General features: G+C 36.8%; 1 protein-coding gene across 1 annotated transcript in view; it reads right to left on the bottom strand.

Moving 5' to 3' along the window:
• The window catches only part of ADAM10 (ADAM metallopeptidase domain 10), a 76564-nt gene that overhangs the window by 13553 nt on the left and 49242 nt on the right, over positions 1-13769 (bottom strand). Inside the window, exons 8-12 of the mRNA XM_052646640.1 lie at positions 11317-11500; positions 3894-4044; positions 1674-1857; positions 867-975; positions 176-396 (exon numbers count right to left, since the gene is read on the bottom strand). Of these exons, the coding sequence (XP_052502600.1) occupies positions 176-396; positions 867-975; positions 1674-1857; positions 3894-4044; positions 11317-11500 (849 nt within the window). The remainder of the gene's footprint in view (positions 1-175; positions 397-866; positions 976-1673; positions 1858-3893; positions 4045-11316; positions 11501-13769) is intronic.

Raw genomic sequence — 13769 nt, 5'->3', positions numbered from 1 at the left:
CCACTTGTCGGTGGACCCATGCAGTTCAAACCCATGTTGTTCAAGGGTCAACTATCATTTCAGTATAAACAGGAAAGAAGTGATTTTCTAATAACACTGGTGACCTCTAACCAAGTAAAATTATGATCAAATCATTTTAAGATAAAGTTTCTTTAGAAATAAAAACTATACTTACCACAATCCATTCAGCTATGTTTTCATAGAGCTCTGGACTGAAAATTGCTTTTTTAAGCCTCGCTAGAGGACCATCAGCATCTACTAATCTGCACCGCATGAAAACATCACAGTAGCCTCTAAAATCGTTGCATGGGGATCCAGGTTGCAGGGTGATAGTTCGACCAAGGAAGTACTTGTTCCACTGCACAGACCCTGTACTGGCACAAGTTGATGGCTCCACTGTAAAAGAAGTGCCAAATATAAGCTGAAGATCAGATTCTCTATTGGGTTAGCTGGGAGAAAGGGAGGAAAGGAAGAAACTGCCTAAAATCATCACTGTGACATGCTACATAGGCTTTCATTAGTTAGACTGGATAATACCCTTACTAATTCACCTTAAATATCACAACACAAACAACCAGCAACTCTTTTGACTTAGTGCCTACAATGGCTTAAAATCCTTCTAACAGTGTATATATTAATTATTGCAAAAACATTGGCAGGTTTCGTCTACTTCATCATGTTAAAAACACTGTAGGGATCACAAAACTGGAAACACAATGCTATGCCATATTTAAATATTTCTCAAGAGAATCAGTTCAGCTGGGAATTATCTGTCCCAACTGTATACCAAAGTTTAACACTTAACATTTAGGAGAAAATAAGGTTTTTCAAACAGATTTTATACTCATGCATTTTCAAAGCCTTACTCTTCTTCATACAGCAGACATGGCATAATTCCTTATCATCTTTGCCATCAGAACTGGCACAGGTACACTCCTCCAAGCCATGTTTCTCACAGATAGAACCTGCACATTGCTGAAAGAAAAATAAAAGACCAATTATTTAATCACTATACAGTCAAACCTCTTGTTCCCAGTAACAGACAGATGCCTCCAATGCTAAAATAACTAAGTAAAAATACAAGAGGTGGTGGGAGTACAGATTAGAATCAGAAATGGACCATATAAACACATCTTAAAAAGAGCAAGTGCAAATAAGATGGTAAATCTTAAAAAAATGTTAACAAAGATCTAGACAAAACAGAAACAGAGGCGATTAGATGAACACCAACTTTATGTTGGTTATTATTGTTCCTTTATAAGAAGAGGAAAATGAAAAGCTCCTCATGTAGAGGAAAGTGACTGTTTAGCCAAGAAAGCTTTAAAGGCTTCAAAGGCACAGGAAATAATCAAGAGTCTTTTTATTTAGGGTACTAAAATATTAATTTATAAAACTTAAAAGCAGTACAAAGTTACATACCTAGTTACATAACTATTTTTCTCTAGAGTATCAAACACATGCAGTAGAAAGTTGAAAGACAAGTCAATAACGAATCGAATGCCACCAGGCACTCATGCCACATAACGCAGTCAACAGCTTTGTGGGGAAATAGATACGGATGCTGAAACTGGGACTGAGATGAATCACTTTAACTGTGAGGCTTTAAGTGTCAAGAAACAATTATTCTGAAAAAGGTTTCATAAAATTAAATGAAAAACAAATCAAATGCTTACCCCATTAATGCACACTTGTGTATGCCTATTACAGTCTGTGAAGTTCGGTTTAGGATCAGAGGCTGGGCAGAGAGCTGTGATGCCATTACATATTCCTTCTTTTGCACAGTCTGAATCATCCCGACACTTTTCAGTTTTTGACTTGAATGCACACTGTGCTGTACAACAGGGACCTTGACTTGGACTAAAAGAAGTACTGAGTTGAGTAAGAAAATCACTAGGACATTTCCTATACAATAGATACAGTCTTAATTTTTAAATCATAAGTATTATCTTTTAAATGTTAAGTATGTTACTGTTATACAACTCTTACTGGAACAAGAGGTTACTAAATTTTAACATTCTAATAATCACAGAAAAATGATGAAGAATCTTGTTTTTATAATGAAGGCATACTATATTCAGCATTCTTATTCTATTTGCCTTTAGTAAAAGGTTACAATGGAAAATGGGTTAAATACTAGGTAAGTCATCAGTTTTTCATAGATATATCACACATTAGTCAATTTATCATTTTTTCTCACATTTACACATTAAAAACAAATTAGGATACACAGAACATCTATTTTAAAAGTACTGCACAAATATTCTATTGCTTATATTTATCACTACCAGAATCATTTGAGAAGTGAAATAAATTGTATGACACTAAGTTACAAGAATGTGTGGAATCCATATTACCTAAATATTTAAAGCTAAAATTCTAAAAATACTGATGAAAATCACGTTTTTAATATTATGAACTAAACAATATGTATTTTATTGAGCTGCTTATTTAACTTATATGCAGAGTACATCATGAGAAATGCTGGGCTGGAGGAAGCACAAGCTGGAATCAAGATTGCTGGGAGAAATACCAGTAACCTCAGATATGCAGATGACACCACCCTTATGGCAGAAAGTGAAGAACTAAAGAGCCGCTTGATGAAAGTGAAAGGGGAAAGTGAAAAAGTTGGCTTAAAGCTCAACATTCAGAAAACGAAGATCATGGCATCCAGTCCCATCACTTCATGGCAAATAGATGGGGAAACAGTGGAAAACAGTGGCTGACTTTATTTTTGGGGGCTCCAAAATCACTGCAGATGGTGACTGCAGCCACAAAATTAAAAGACGTTTACTCCTTGGAAGGAAAGTTATGACCAACCTAAACAGCATATTAAAAAGCAGAGACATTACTTTGTCAACAAAGGTCCATCTTGTCAAGGCTATGGTTTTTCCAGTGATCATGTATGGATGCTAGAGTTGGACTATAAAAAAAGCTGAGTGCTGAAGAATTGATGCTTTTGAACTGTGGTGTTAGAGAAGACTCTTGAGAGTCCCTTGGACTGTAAGGAGATCCAACCAGTCCATCCTAAAGGAGATCAGTCCTGAGTTTTCATTGGAAGGAAATGAAACATCTTTCAACTGATGTTGAAGTTGAAACTTCAATACTTTGGCCACCTGATGCAAAGAGCTGACTCATTTGAAAAGGCCCTGATGCTGGCAAAGATTGAGGACAGAAGGAGAAGGGGATGACTAAGGGTGAGATGGTTGGATGGCATCACTGACTCAACGGACATGGGTTTGGGTGGACTCCAGGAGTTGGTGATGGACAGGGAGGCCTGGCGTGCTGCGGTTCATGGGGTCGCAAAGAGTCGGGCATGACCAAGAAGAGACTGAACTGAACTGAGCATCCTTTGCATGTCTTTAACACCTACCACACAAACTGTAATTATAAGTAGCTCAATCTGCCAGCAAAGGTGCACTAAATAATCCTATTCCAGAAAAATAAAACAAATAACAAAGTTCCAAAACCACATACATCTCTTAATCGATTTTCTTTTTTTAATCTGGTTTTAAATATGACATAACTACCTTCAGGCCTCCCTGGTAGCTCAGCTGGTAAAAAAATCAGCCTGCAATGCAGGCAACCCCATTTCAATTCCTGGGTCAGGAAGATTCCCTGGAGAAGGGATAGGCTACCCACTCCAGTATTCTTGGGTTTCCCTGGTGGCTCAGCTGATGAAGAATCTGCCGGCAATTTGGGAGACCTGGGTTCAATCCCTGGGTTGGGAGATCCACTGGAGAAGGGGAACACCTACCCACTCCAGTATTCTAGCCTGGAGAATGGACTGTATAGTCCATGGGGTCGCAAAGAGTCAGACATGTCTGAGAAACTTTCACGAACTCCACTCAAGTGACTTCACAGGAACATTAACATTACTGGAATTAACAAGGTACCTGCACTGCTTTCCAGGTTTCAGCTTGCATTTTTTCCCCTCTGGCTGATTCGCATCGTAGCAGCACTCGTCTTTACACTGGTCACTATAACCACAATCACATTCTTCACCTTGTTCTACCATCCCATTTCCACAAATAGGCTGGCCAGATTCTGAAGAGAATGAATAAGACAAAGTAAGCACTGTATGCGACACTTATTTTATCTCAAATTCACAAACTCTTTAAAGCATCATTTAAAAAAGGAGAAAGGAAAACTTTGAAGATTAAGGAAAGTAGAACAAACTAAGAATCTGGAAATTAAGAGATCTAATTATAACAGGGGCTCAGTCACTAACTAGCAATGTGGCCTTAGGCAAGTCACTTCCCATTCGGGGGCTTCAGTTTCTCAATCTGTGCAGTGAGGGAATTTGACCTGATGCTCCGTTCTAAAGTCCCTTTCAGAAGTGACAGTACTCTATTTAGGCCATGCCACACTGAGCTTTATTGAACAATGACTGTACTATTTATAGTACATAACTACCAAGTAAGTCAGTGCTTCATCAACCAGAAAAAAAAAAATCAAACCTTTTCTGTTAGAAAATTTCAAACATACAGAGAAGTAGTAAAAAAAAGTAAGCACAATGAACTCCTATGAACCAATCACTTAGCTTTAACAACTATCAACGATATGCTGTAAACTACTGCATCTAACCTATTCATCTGCTCTTACAAATTCATCTACCAGGATGAATCTAATAGATAAAGAGTTTTTCTTTTTTAAATCTAACCATAATACCATTATCACTTCTAAAAAAACTAACAGTATGCTTAATAGCATCTAATAGCCAATCTATGTTTAATTTGCTTCAACTACCTCTTTACATCAGTTTATTTGAACCAAGTTTCACACATGCTTTCTCCTCTCTCCCCACAGCTGCTTTAAATGCATCTTAAGTTCTTTTAATAGATAGCAGATTCCCTCCTCTCTTGTTTTTACACTATTAGTTGTTAAAGAAATTGGGTCATTGTGTCCTATGGAATTTCCCACATTCTATTTGGCTGACTATATCCTAGTCAACTAGTAGTTTTTTTAATGTACATTAGTTTTGATTGTCAGCTAGACCAAACTCCTTAAGGGAAGAACCATGTATTATTTATATCTTTTGTATTTCCACAGAGTCTAACATTAGTGGGTCAAATCTTGGTTCATTAAGGTTAGACTGTCTGGTCTAAGCATAGTGAGTAATTTCAGAGAGACTTTCAGGGTCTTTTTTTAAAGTTCTTTGATTTTGTTAGTAAAGTTTGAAACTGGAACAAGAATGCTACTCTTAATAAGAACATAAAAATCACAGAACTTCAGCATCTGCAGAGAAATGAAAAGAATCAAATGTCTTCATTTTAGAGAAAAGAAAACTAACTTTCAGAGAGCTTGGGACTTCCTGGAAACCATATGCCCCAGTATGGGCAAAACACAAGACTAAATCAGGGTCTCATAGGTCTAAAGTCTGGTGCTCTTTCTGCTGCACCAAATCAGTGTGGGAAACAGTTGTAGCACAGACTTCAAACCGAAAGCTGAGTAAGTGGAAGGGAACATACCTCAAGCACAGGAACCCAAAACAAGGTACATCTGAATCAAAAATACTCTATAGAGACCTTAGCTTTATATTCAGAAATTTCATTCTTATCCTTCGCCACATCAAACATTACAGGAAATTTTAGGGCTAACTGAAGCTCCATCCCTTTCTCTCTTTTTTTTTTTTGGCCATGTGGGGATCTTAGCTCCCCAACCAGGGACCAAACCTGGGCCATAGCAGTGAAAGTGCTGAGTCTTAACCACTGGATGCCAGGGAATTTCTCCTTTCCTTCACTTTATACCATCTCTTTTCTTTTCTAAAACTAGAATCATGCACATGCACATATATATTAAGTAAATAATAATGATTTTTCTGAAGTTTAGCAATAATCATCTTACAATTCATGTGACATGTAATTTAGGAGAAAAGGAAAAATTGAAAAAGTCAGAAAACCACACATGTAATATTCATTACACATTCATTTGTGTCTCATACAGAAACAATACTTCAAATTAGCTCTTTGCTAACGGCTTAAAACAAGGGAAAAGATGTTGCTTAAAATACAAAAATTGTAACAGGTACAATATTTCATTGCAATTTAAGAAACAAACTTCTTTCCCATAATACTAAAAAGCAATGTGCTCGCTTTTTTCTATCTTATGGTAAATATTATTTAGTTTTTTTTTAATTGAAATAGTTATTTTACAATATTGTGTTAGTTTCAAGTGCACAACAAAATGATTCAGTAATACATATAGGTATAAAAGTGACAGTGTTAGCTGCTCAGTCATGCTGGACTCTTTGTAACCCCATAGACTGCAGCCTGCCAGGCTCCTCTGTCCATGGAATTCTCCAGGCAAGAATACTGGAGTCTCCTGCATTGCAGGCAGATTCTTTACCAACTGAGTCACCAGGGAAGGTCATATGTGTGTGTCTGTATGTATTTATTTTTCAGAATCTTTTCCATTGTATGTTAATACAAGATATTAAGTATAGCTTCCTCTGCTATACAGTAGATCCTTGTTTACCTATTTTATATATAGTACACACATATGTTACTCTCAAGCCTCTAATTTGTCTCTCCCCCTCACCCCTTGTCCTTGCTGTCCCTTTTGGTAACTCTAAGTTTGTTTTCTATGTCTGTAAGTCTATCTCAACCTTATAAATAAGTTCATTCGTATTCTTTTTTTAGATTCCACATACAAGTACTATCATATGATACTGGTCTTTCTCTGACATTTGTCTATACTAGGAAGGTACAGCAATCAAAATAGTAGGGTGCTGGCACAAAAACAGACATACAGATTAATGGAACAGTATAGAAAGCCCCAAAATAAACCTATGCACTTATGGTCAATTAATCTATGAAAAAGGAGGCAAGAATACACAATGGAGAAAAGATGGTCTCTTCAATAAGTGGTGCTGGGAAAACTGGACATCTACATGTAAAAGAAAGAAATTAGAACATTCTCTAACACATATACAAAAATAAAATGGATTAAACATCTAAATATAAGACCAGATATTATAAAACTCTTAAAGGAAAACATTGGCAGAACACTCTTTGACATAAACTGAAGCAGCATTTTTTTTTTGGATCCATCTCCTGGAGCAATGGAAATAAAAACAAAAACAAACAAATGGACCTAATTAAACTTTAAAATCTTTTGCATAGCAAAGGGAACCATAAACAAAATGAAAAGACAACCTGCAGACTGGGAGAAAAATATTTGCAAATGATGGTACGAACAAGGGTTTAATTTCTAAAATATACAAACAGGTCATGCAGCTCAATATCAACCAACCAACCAACCAAATCAAAAACTAAGCAGAAGACCTAAATAGACATTTCTCCAGCGAAGACATACAGATGGCCAACAGGTACATGAAAATATGCTCAATATTGCTAATTACTGGGCTTCCCAGGTGGCTCAGTGGGTAAAGAATCCACCTTCAATTCAGGAAATGCAGGAGACTTTGTGTTCAATCCCTGAGTGGGGAAGATCCCCTGGAGGAAGCATGGCAACCCACTCCAGTATTCTTGCCTGGAGAATCCCATGGACAGAGGAGCCTGGTGGCTTACATTTCTTAAGGTCACAGAGAGTCAGACATGATTAAACCAACTGAGCATGCACACACATTTCCAATTATTAGAGAAATGCAAATCAAAACTACAATGAGGTATCACCTCACACCAGTCAGAATAGTTATTATTTAAAAGTCTACAAATAATAAATGCTGGAGAAGATGTGGAGAAAAAAGAAACTTACTACACTGTTGATGTAAATGTAAGACTGGTGCAGCCACTCTGGAGAACAGTATGTAGTTTCCTTAAAAAACTAAAACCACATAATCTTGCGATCCCACTGCTGGGCATCTATCTGGAGAAAACTCTGATTTGAAACAATACAGGCACCCCAATGTCCAAAGAAGCACTATTTACAATAGCAAGACACAGAAGCAACCTAAATGTTCATGAATAGATGAATGGATAAAGAAGGTGTGGTGTACACACAAACACACAGACACAGGAATATTACTGACATTAAAAAAAAGAATGAAATAATGCCATTTGCAGCAACATGGATAGACCTAGAGACCATCATATTTATTAAGTGAAGCCAGACAGAGAAAGACAAATAGGTTCATAATTTTTAAAGTCATTTTCAATCAGAAAGTTTCAATCATCAGAAACATTTCAATAATCAGAAAGCTTATTGCAAAACTCCAGTTTACAAATGAAGAATCCAGATGTCACTTCTACCACTGAGAATAATAATAATAACAAAAATGATAACATCAATGTAATTTTAATCTATCCTTTCAAAAGAAAATGAAGGTTTTATAAGAAAAAGTCAATCAATAAAAGTAAAAATTGACTTTGAATCTTCTTAAAATTTAAGTTTTGCTCTGGGAAAGACTGTGAAGAGGATGAAAAGACAAGCTACAAAAAGGAAGAAAATACAAGCAAACCGATATGTGACAAGTGACTAGCAGCTGAACTACATAAAAAACCCCTCAAAACTCAACAGGAAAAAAAAAAACAACCCTCAGTGGCTAAGAAACACGGACATTTGACCGAAGATGATATACAGATGGCAAAAAACCACATGATACTCAACATCATTAGTCATCATAAAAATACAAAGTAAAGCCATAATGAATTAACACTATACACATGTCACAGTGGATAAAATAAAAAATATCAAAAGCTGACAAGGATAGAGAGAAATTAGACGACTCATACACTACTGCTGGGAATGTAAAATAGTACAGCCTTCTGAACAGTTTGGCAGTTTCTGCCAAAACATAAAAACATAAATAAAAACAAACAGCTGCTATATTAATCCATCAGTTCAATTTGGAGGCATCTGAAACCTATATTCATATGAAAAGCCTGTTTATAGCTGGTTTATTCAGAACAGCCCAAAACTGAAGTTAACCCAAATATTCTTTAACAGAAAAATGGTTGAATGAACTGAGGTACACACATACTACCTGCAATAAAAAGGAATGAACTAATGACACAGGTAAAAATTTGGATTAATTTCCAAGCAATCACATCAAGTGAAAAATCCCCAAAAGTTACATTTTGTATGATTCCATTTATTGAACATTTTTGAAGTGACAAAATTTTAGAAATGGAGAATGATTTTGTGGGGCAGGTGAAAAAGGCAGGAAGGAGGAGGTTGCTTTTTAAGGTTATAAAACAGTGGTAATGGAGTTGTTCTTTTTTTTTTATGCCACACCATGTGGCACATGGGATCCTAGTTCCCCGACCAGGGATCAAACCCATGCCTCCTGCATTAAGAGCATGTGGTCCCAATCACTAGACAGCCAAAGTGAAAGTGTTAGTCACTCAGTCATGTCTGACTCTTTGTGATCCCATGGACTGTAGCCCACCAGGCTCCTCTGAACATGAAATTCTCCAGGCAAGAATACTGGGGTGGGTAGCCATTCCCTTCTCCAGGGGATCTTCCTGACCCAGGGATTGAACCCAGGTCTCCTACATTACAGGCAGATTCTTTACTGTCTGAGCCACCAGGGAAGCCCCAATGAAACCGTTCTTAATCATGGCTATGGTGATGGACACATAAACCTACACATGGTAAAACTGTATAGAACTAAACACACACAGAGATGAAAATATGAAAAACTAGGGAAATCCAAATAAGATCGGTGGATTGCTTATCAATGTCAATATCCTTGTTGTATGCACCACTGTACTACACAGTTTTGCAAGATGTTCCCATTGAGGGAAACTGAGAGAAGGAATATGGAATCTCCATTATTTCTTACAACTGCGTGGGAATCTAAATTATCTGAATATAAATTTAAATTAAAAACAAAAGGGCATAGTGTTATATCAGTTTTATGTCAAAACAAAAAATGCAGCTAAAAAATCAAAAAGCCATAAAACTTCTTCAGTTCTTTTTCCTTTGGTGCCATAGAGTGCTGTTTATGTGCAATGTGAGCAGGCCTCAGTGTTTCCCCTCAGGTAACTTAAAATCTTATGAAATAGAAGGATTCCCAAAAATGTAATACAAGGTGGGGTATTTAGAACATATTAAATGCCTCAAGAGAGGCAAAACAGATCAATGGATAGACAAAATATAATATATCCCTAAAACAGAGTATTATTCTGCCATAAAAATGAATGGCATTGTGATACATGCTGTAGCTTGTGTGAATCTTGGAAACACTATGCTAAGTGAAATAAATCAGATAAAAAAGCATAATCCCACAAATATGAGGTTCCTAGAATAGGCAAAGTCGCAGAGACACAAAATAGAATAGAGGTTACCAGGAACTGGGAAGAGAGAGAAACAGGAGTTAATTGCTTAACGGTTACAGAATTTCTATTTGGGGTGATTTTAAAAGTTTGAAAATGGAAAAGCGGTGATGGTTGTACAAATGGTAAATGTACCTAATGCCAATGAATGGTACACTTAAAACTAGTTTAAATTTATATATATTTTACTACTGTAAGAAAAAAATTCATAGCAACTTTATTCATAATAGCCCAAACCTGAAAAGCCCAGGTGTTCATTCACAGGAGAGAGGATATAATGTACTTCTACCCAGCCAAAAAAAAAAAATGGTACAAAACACTAATAATGAACTTCAAAATAGTATGATGAGTGAAAGCAGCCTTCCACAGAAGAATGCAAACTGTATGATTCCACTTATATGAAAACAAGCAAAATTTATCTATGGAGAAATAAATCCATTTATTATGGGACAGGTGCAGAGACTGATGGGGAAAGGAAATGAGAGAACTTTCTCGGGTGATGATAGAAATGTTGTACGTTTTGACAGGTGCTTAGGGTACACAGGGAGACGTATTTGTCAAAGCTCATCAAATGGTAGAGTTGATTTGTGTATTTCACTTATGTAAAAAATATAGGCTGAAGGGCTTAGAGTGAAGTATCCTGATATCCCAAATCCACTTTAAATTAAAATAACAATAAAACATGGATTGAGAGATGAATAGATTGATACACATGTGGTAAGTGTTAGTTATTCAGCTGTGTCCAACTCTTTGTGACCCCATGGACTATAGCCTGCCTGGCTCCTCCTCTGAACATGGAACTCTCCAGACAAGAATACTGGAGTGGGTAGCCCTTCCCTTCTCTAGGGGATCTTCCCGACCCAGGGATCAAACCTAGCCTCCTGCATTGCAGACAGATTCTTTACCATCTGAGCACCAGGGAAGCCCCCTGTGTGATACAGCAAATGTATTAAAGTGCCAACAACACTTTAATATACAGGTGGTAGTGGTGGATATACAGGTGTTTGCTATTTAGTTCTTTCCAGTTTTCTGAATGTTTGAAAATATTCATATTAAAATGCTGGGAAAATATACATACCAACAAAACAGTTGTTTCTCTTCTTCTCAAGAACTTGACTTATATTTCTAATACTACAGAGTGAGAATTTATTGTTGTTAAGTTTGTCCCCAGATGTTGCTCTTGCATACATGATGTAATTGCCATTTTCTTTTTGTCCTAAATTCTTAGATTCTCCTGGAGTGCACTCTGTTCCAGAATCATGCTGTCAAAAAGAATATAAAGTTACATAAACAGGAAGTAAAACAGGGTTTTCAGGTCATCTGATTAGATGTAATTTTCTCGTCAGAAGAACAATGGAAGCTTGAGGACTCTCCTTTAGACTAGACCTTACCATTATTTTAGCCTGTGAAAAGGAAAGATAATTTGCTCTTTTAGGGGCCACTGTCTCATAAAGAAGAAAAAAAATCAGTGAAGGTCTAATTGCAATGGATACCTTTTTTAATTTTTTATTCACATGAATCTTTGACACATTCTGCAATTACTTCTTTTAGTTGGGTTCCCAAAGGTAGAGTTACTGCATTAAAAGGTCAAACAGTTTAAAGATGTTGATACATACTGCCAAACTGCCTAACAAAAGGGCCATATTAATTTACATTATATAGCAACATGGATCAAGATTTCAACAGGCAGAGATGGGAAGGAATTGGCTTCTTGGCAGAAGTACACATTTTTAAATGACTTAATTTGACAGGGAAGAGGAAATAACACAGAAAACATACTTAGCCCCAAATTATGGAAAACCCTATAAATACTAAGTTAAGGAAACTGTATTAGCAATATCAACTGGTATTGGATGTAGGGTTGTAAGCAGAAGTGACATGATTCAGAATGACTAGAACTATACCTAGGCAAGGGCTTCCCAGGTGGGCTAGTGGTAAAGAACCTGCGTGGCCAGTGCAGGAGACATAAGAGACATGGGTTTGATCCCTGGGTTGGGAAGATCCCCTGGAGGAGGAAACGGCAACTCACTTCAGTATTCTTCCCTGGAAAATCCCATGGACAGAGAAGTCTGGTGGGCTACAGTCCATAGGGTCGCAAAGAGTCAGACACAACTGAAGTGACTTAGCACGCACATACCTAGACAAAGATTAATCTGCTGAGAGTAAATACATAAAGACTTTCATACTGGGAGACAGGAACTTGCCTCTTGATTGCAATTTCCAACAACAATGTTTATAAACTGGTTAACAACAGGTGTGTGAACATTTAGGATAGATTCCCTTGTGGTTCAGATCGTAAAGAATCTGCCTGCAATGTGCAAGACCGGAGTTCAATCCCTAGGTTGGAAAGATCTCCTGGAGAAGGCAACAGCTACCCGTTACAGTATTCTGACCCGGAGAATTCCATGGACAAAGGAGCCTGGAGGGTTACAGTCCATGGGGTCACAAAGAGACAGGACTAAGTGACTTTCACATAAACAAATATATGCAATACAGTGAACCACTCAGACAGAAAGTAACATTGACATAGTACAGATATATGACAGAAGACATAAAGACAGATTTTAGACAAAAATGTCAAAAAAGACAGGCTCAGGAGTTCATGGTCTGGCCGACCTCAATATTAAATTACTGAAAACAAATTTACTAAGCACCTGCTATCTACAGTATAGTATCATGTGTACTCTATATATAGTATCATGAACAATATACACAAAGGAATGAGGTGTATTTGAGGATGACAGAATCACTAGAAGTAGCCTGGTATGACAGGAAAAGATAACAAGGTAAGCAAAAAAAATGTGAACCAATTTATACATTCAATAATAAGTAATAAGTAATATTACATCGACGTATTAAAAAACACCTCTCTGGCAACCAATTAGAAGATAAATTAGATGGGAAGTGCAAAGGGAATATACTGTATATCCTACTCCAAGTGTGATCCACAGATCAGCAGCAGCAGCATCACATGGGAGTCTTAGAAACACAGACACTAAGACCCACCAAAGGCCCACTAAAACGGAAGCTATACTGTGAGATCCTCAGTATTGTGTATGCACATTAGACTTTGAGAGGTTGAGAGGTCCTAGACTAACAAACTGAAGAATAGTTGGAAAGACACTAAAATTCCCCTGGTAAGGGTTAGATGAAGTTGACTGGGAGAGTAGAGGACATTTAACTGACCTTGAAAATACAAGTTAACCATGAGAAAGAGTTCTCTGCTCATCTTTAAAATTTCAATGACTCTTTTTTAAGAACAAATCACAAAAGCAGCCAAGAGGTAGAGAGATTAGACGCACTTTAAATACTTTATCCATCCATTCCTGATTGGAATTAGAAAAGAAAGACTTGCAACTTAGTGAGAGGACACTTACATTTTACGAACTGTGGAAACATTAAGTAAGAGCTTGAGAATTTTAAGCTATTAGAATTCAATTTTTTTCTAAACTTAAAAATTCCCATTTTTACAAGTGGTAAGTACAAGTGAATTTATACAGTTTTCAAATGAAAATTTCCCAAACTTGTAAT

The sequence above is a fragment of the Budorcas taxicolor genome, chromosome 10 (assembly GCF_023091745.1).
Source record: "Budorcas taxicolor isolate Tak-1 chromosome 10, Takin1.1, whole genome shotgun sequence".
In the NCBI taxonomy this organism is placed as follows: Eukaryota; Metazoa; Chordata; class Mammalia; order Artiodactyla; family Bovidae; genus Budorcas; species Budorcas taxicolor.
Note: the sequence above shows the minus strand (reverse complement) of the source record. Positions and strands in the feature narration are given on the sequence as shown.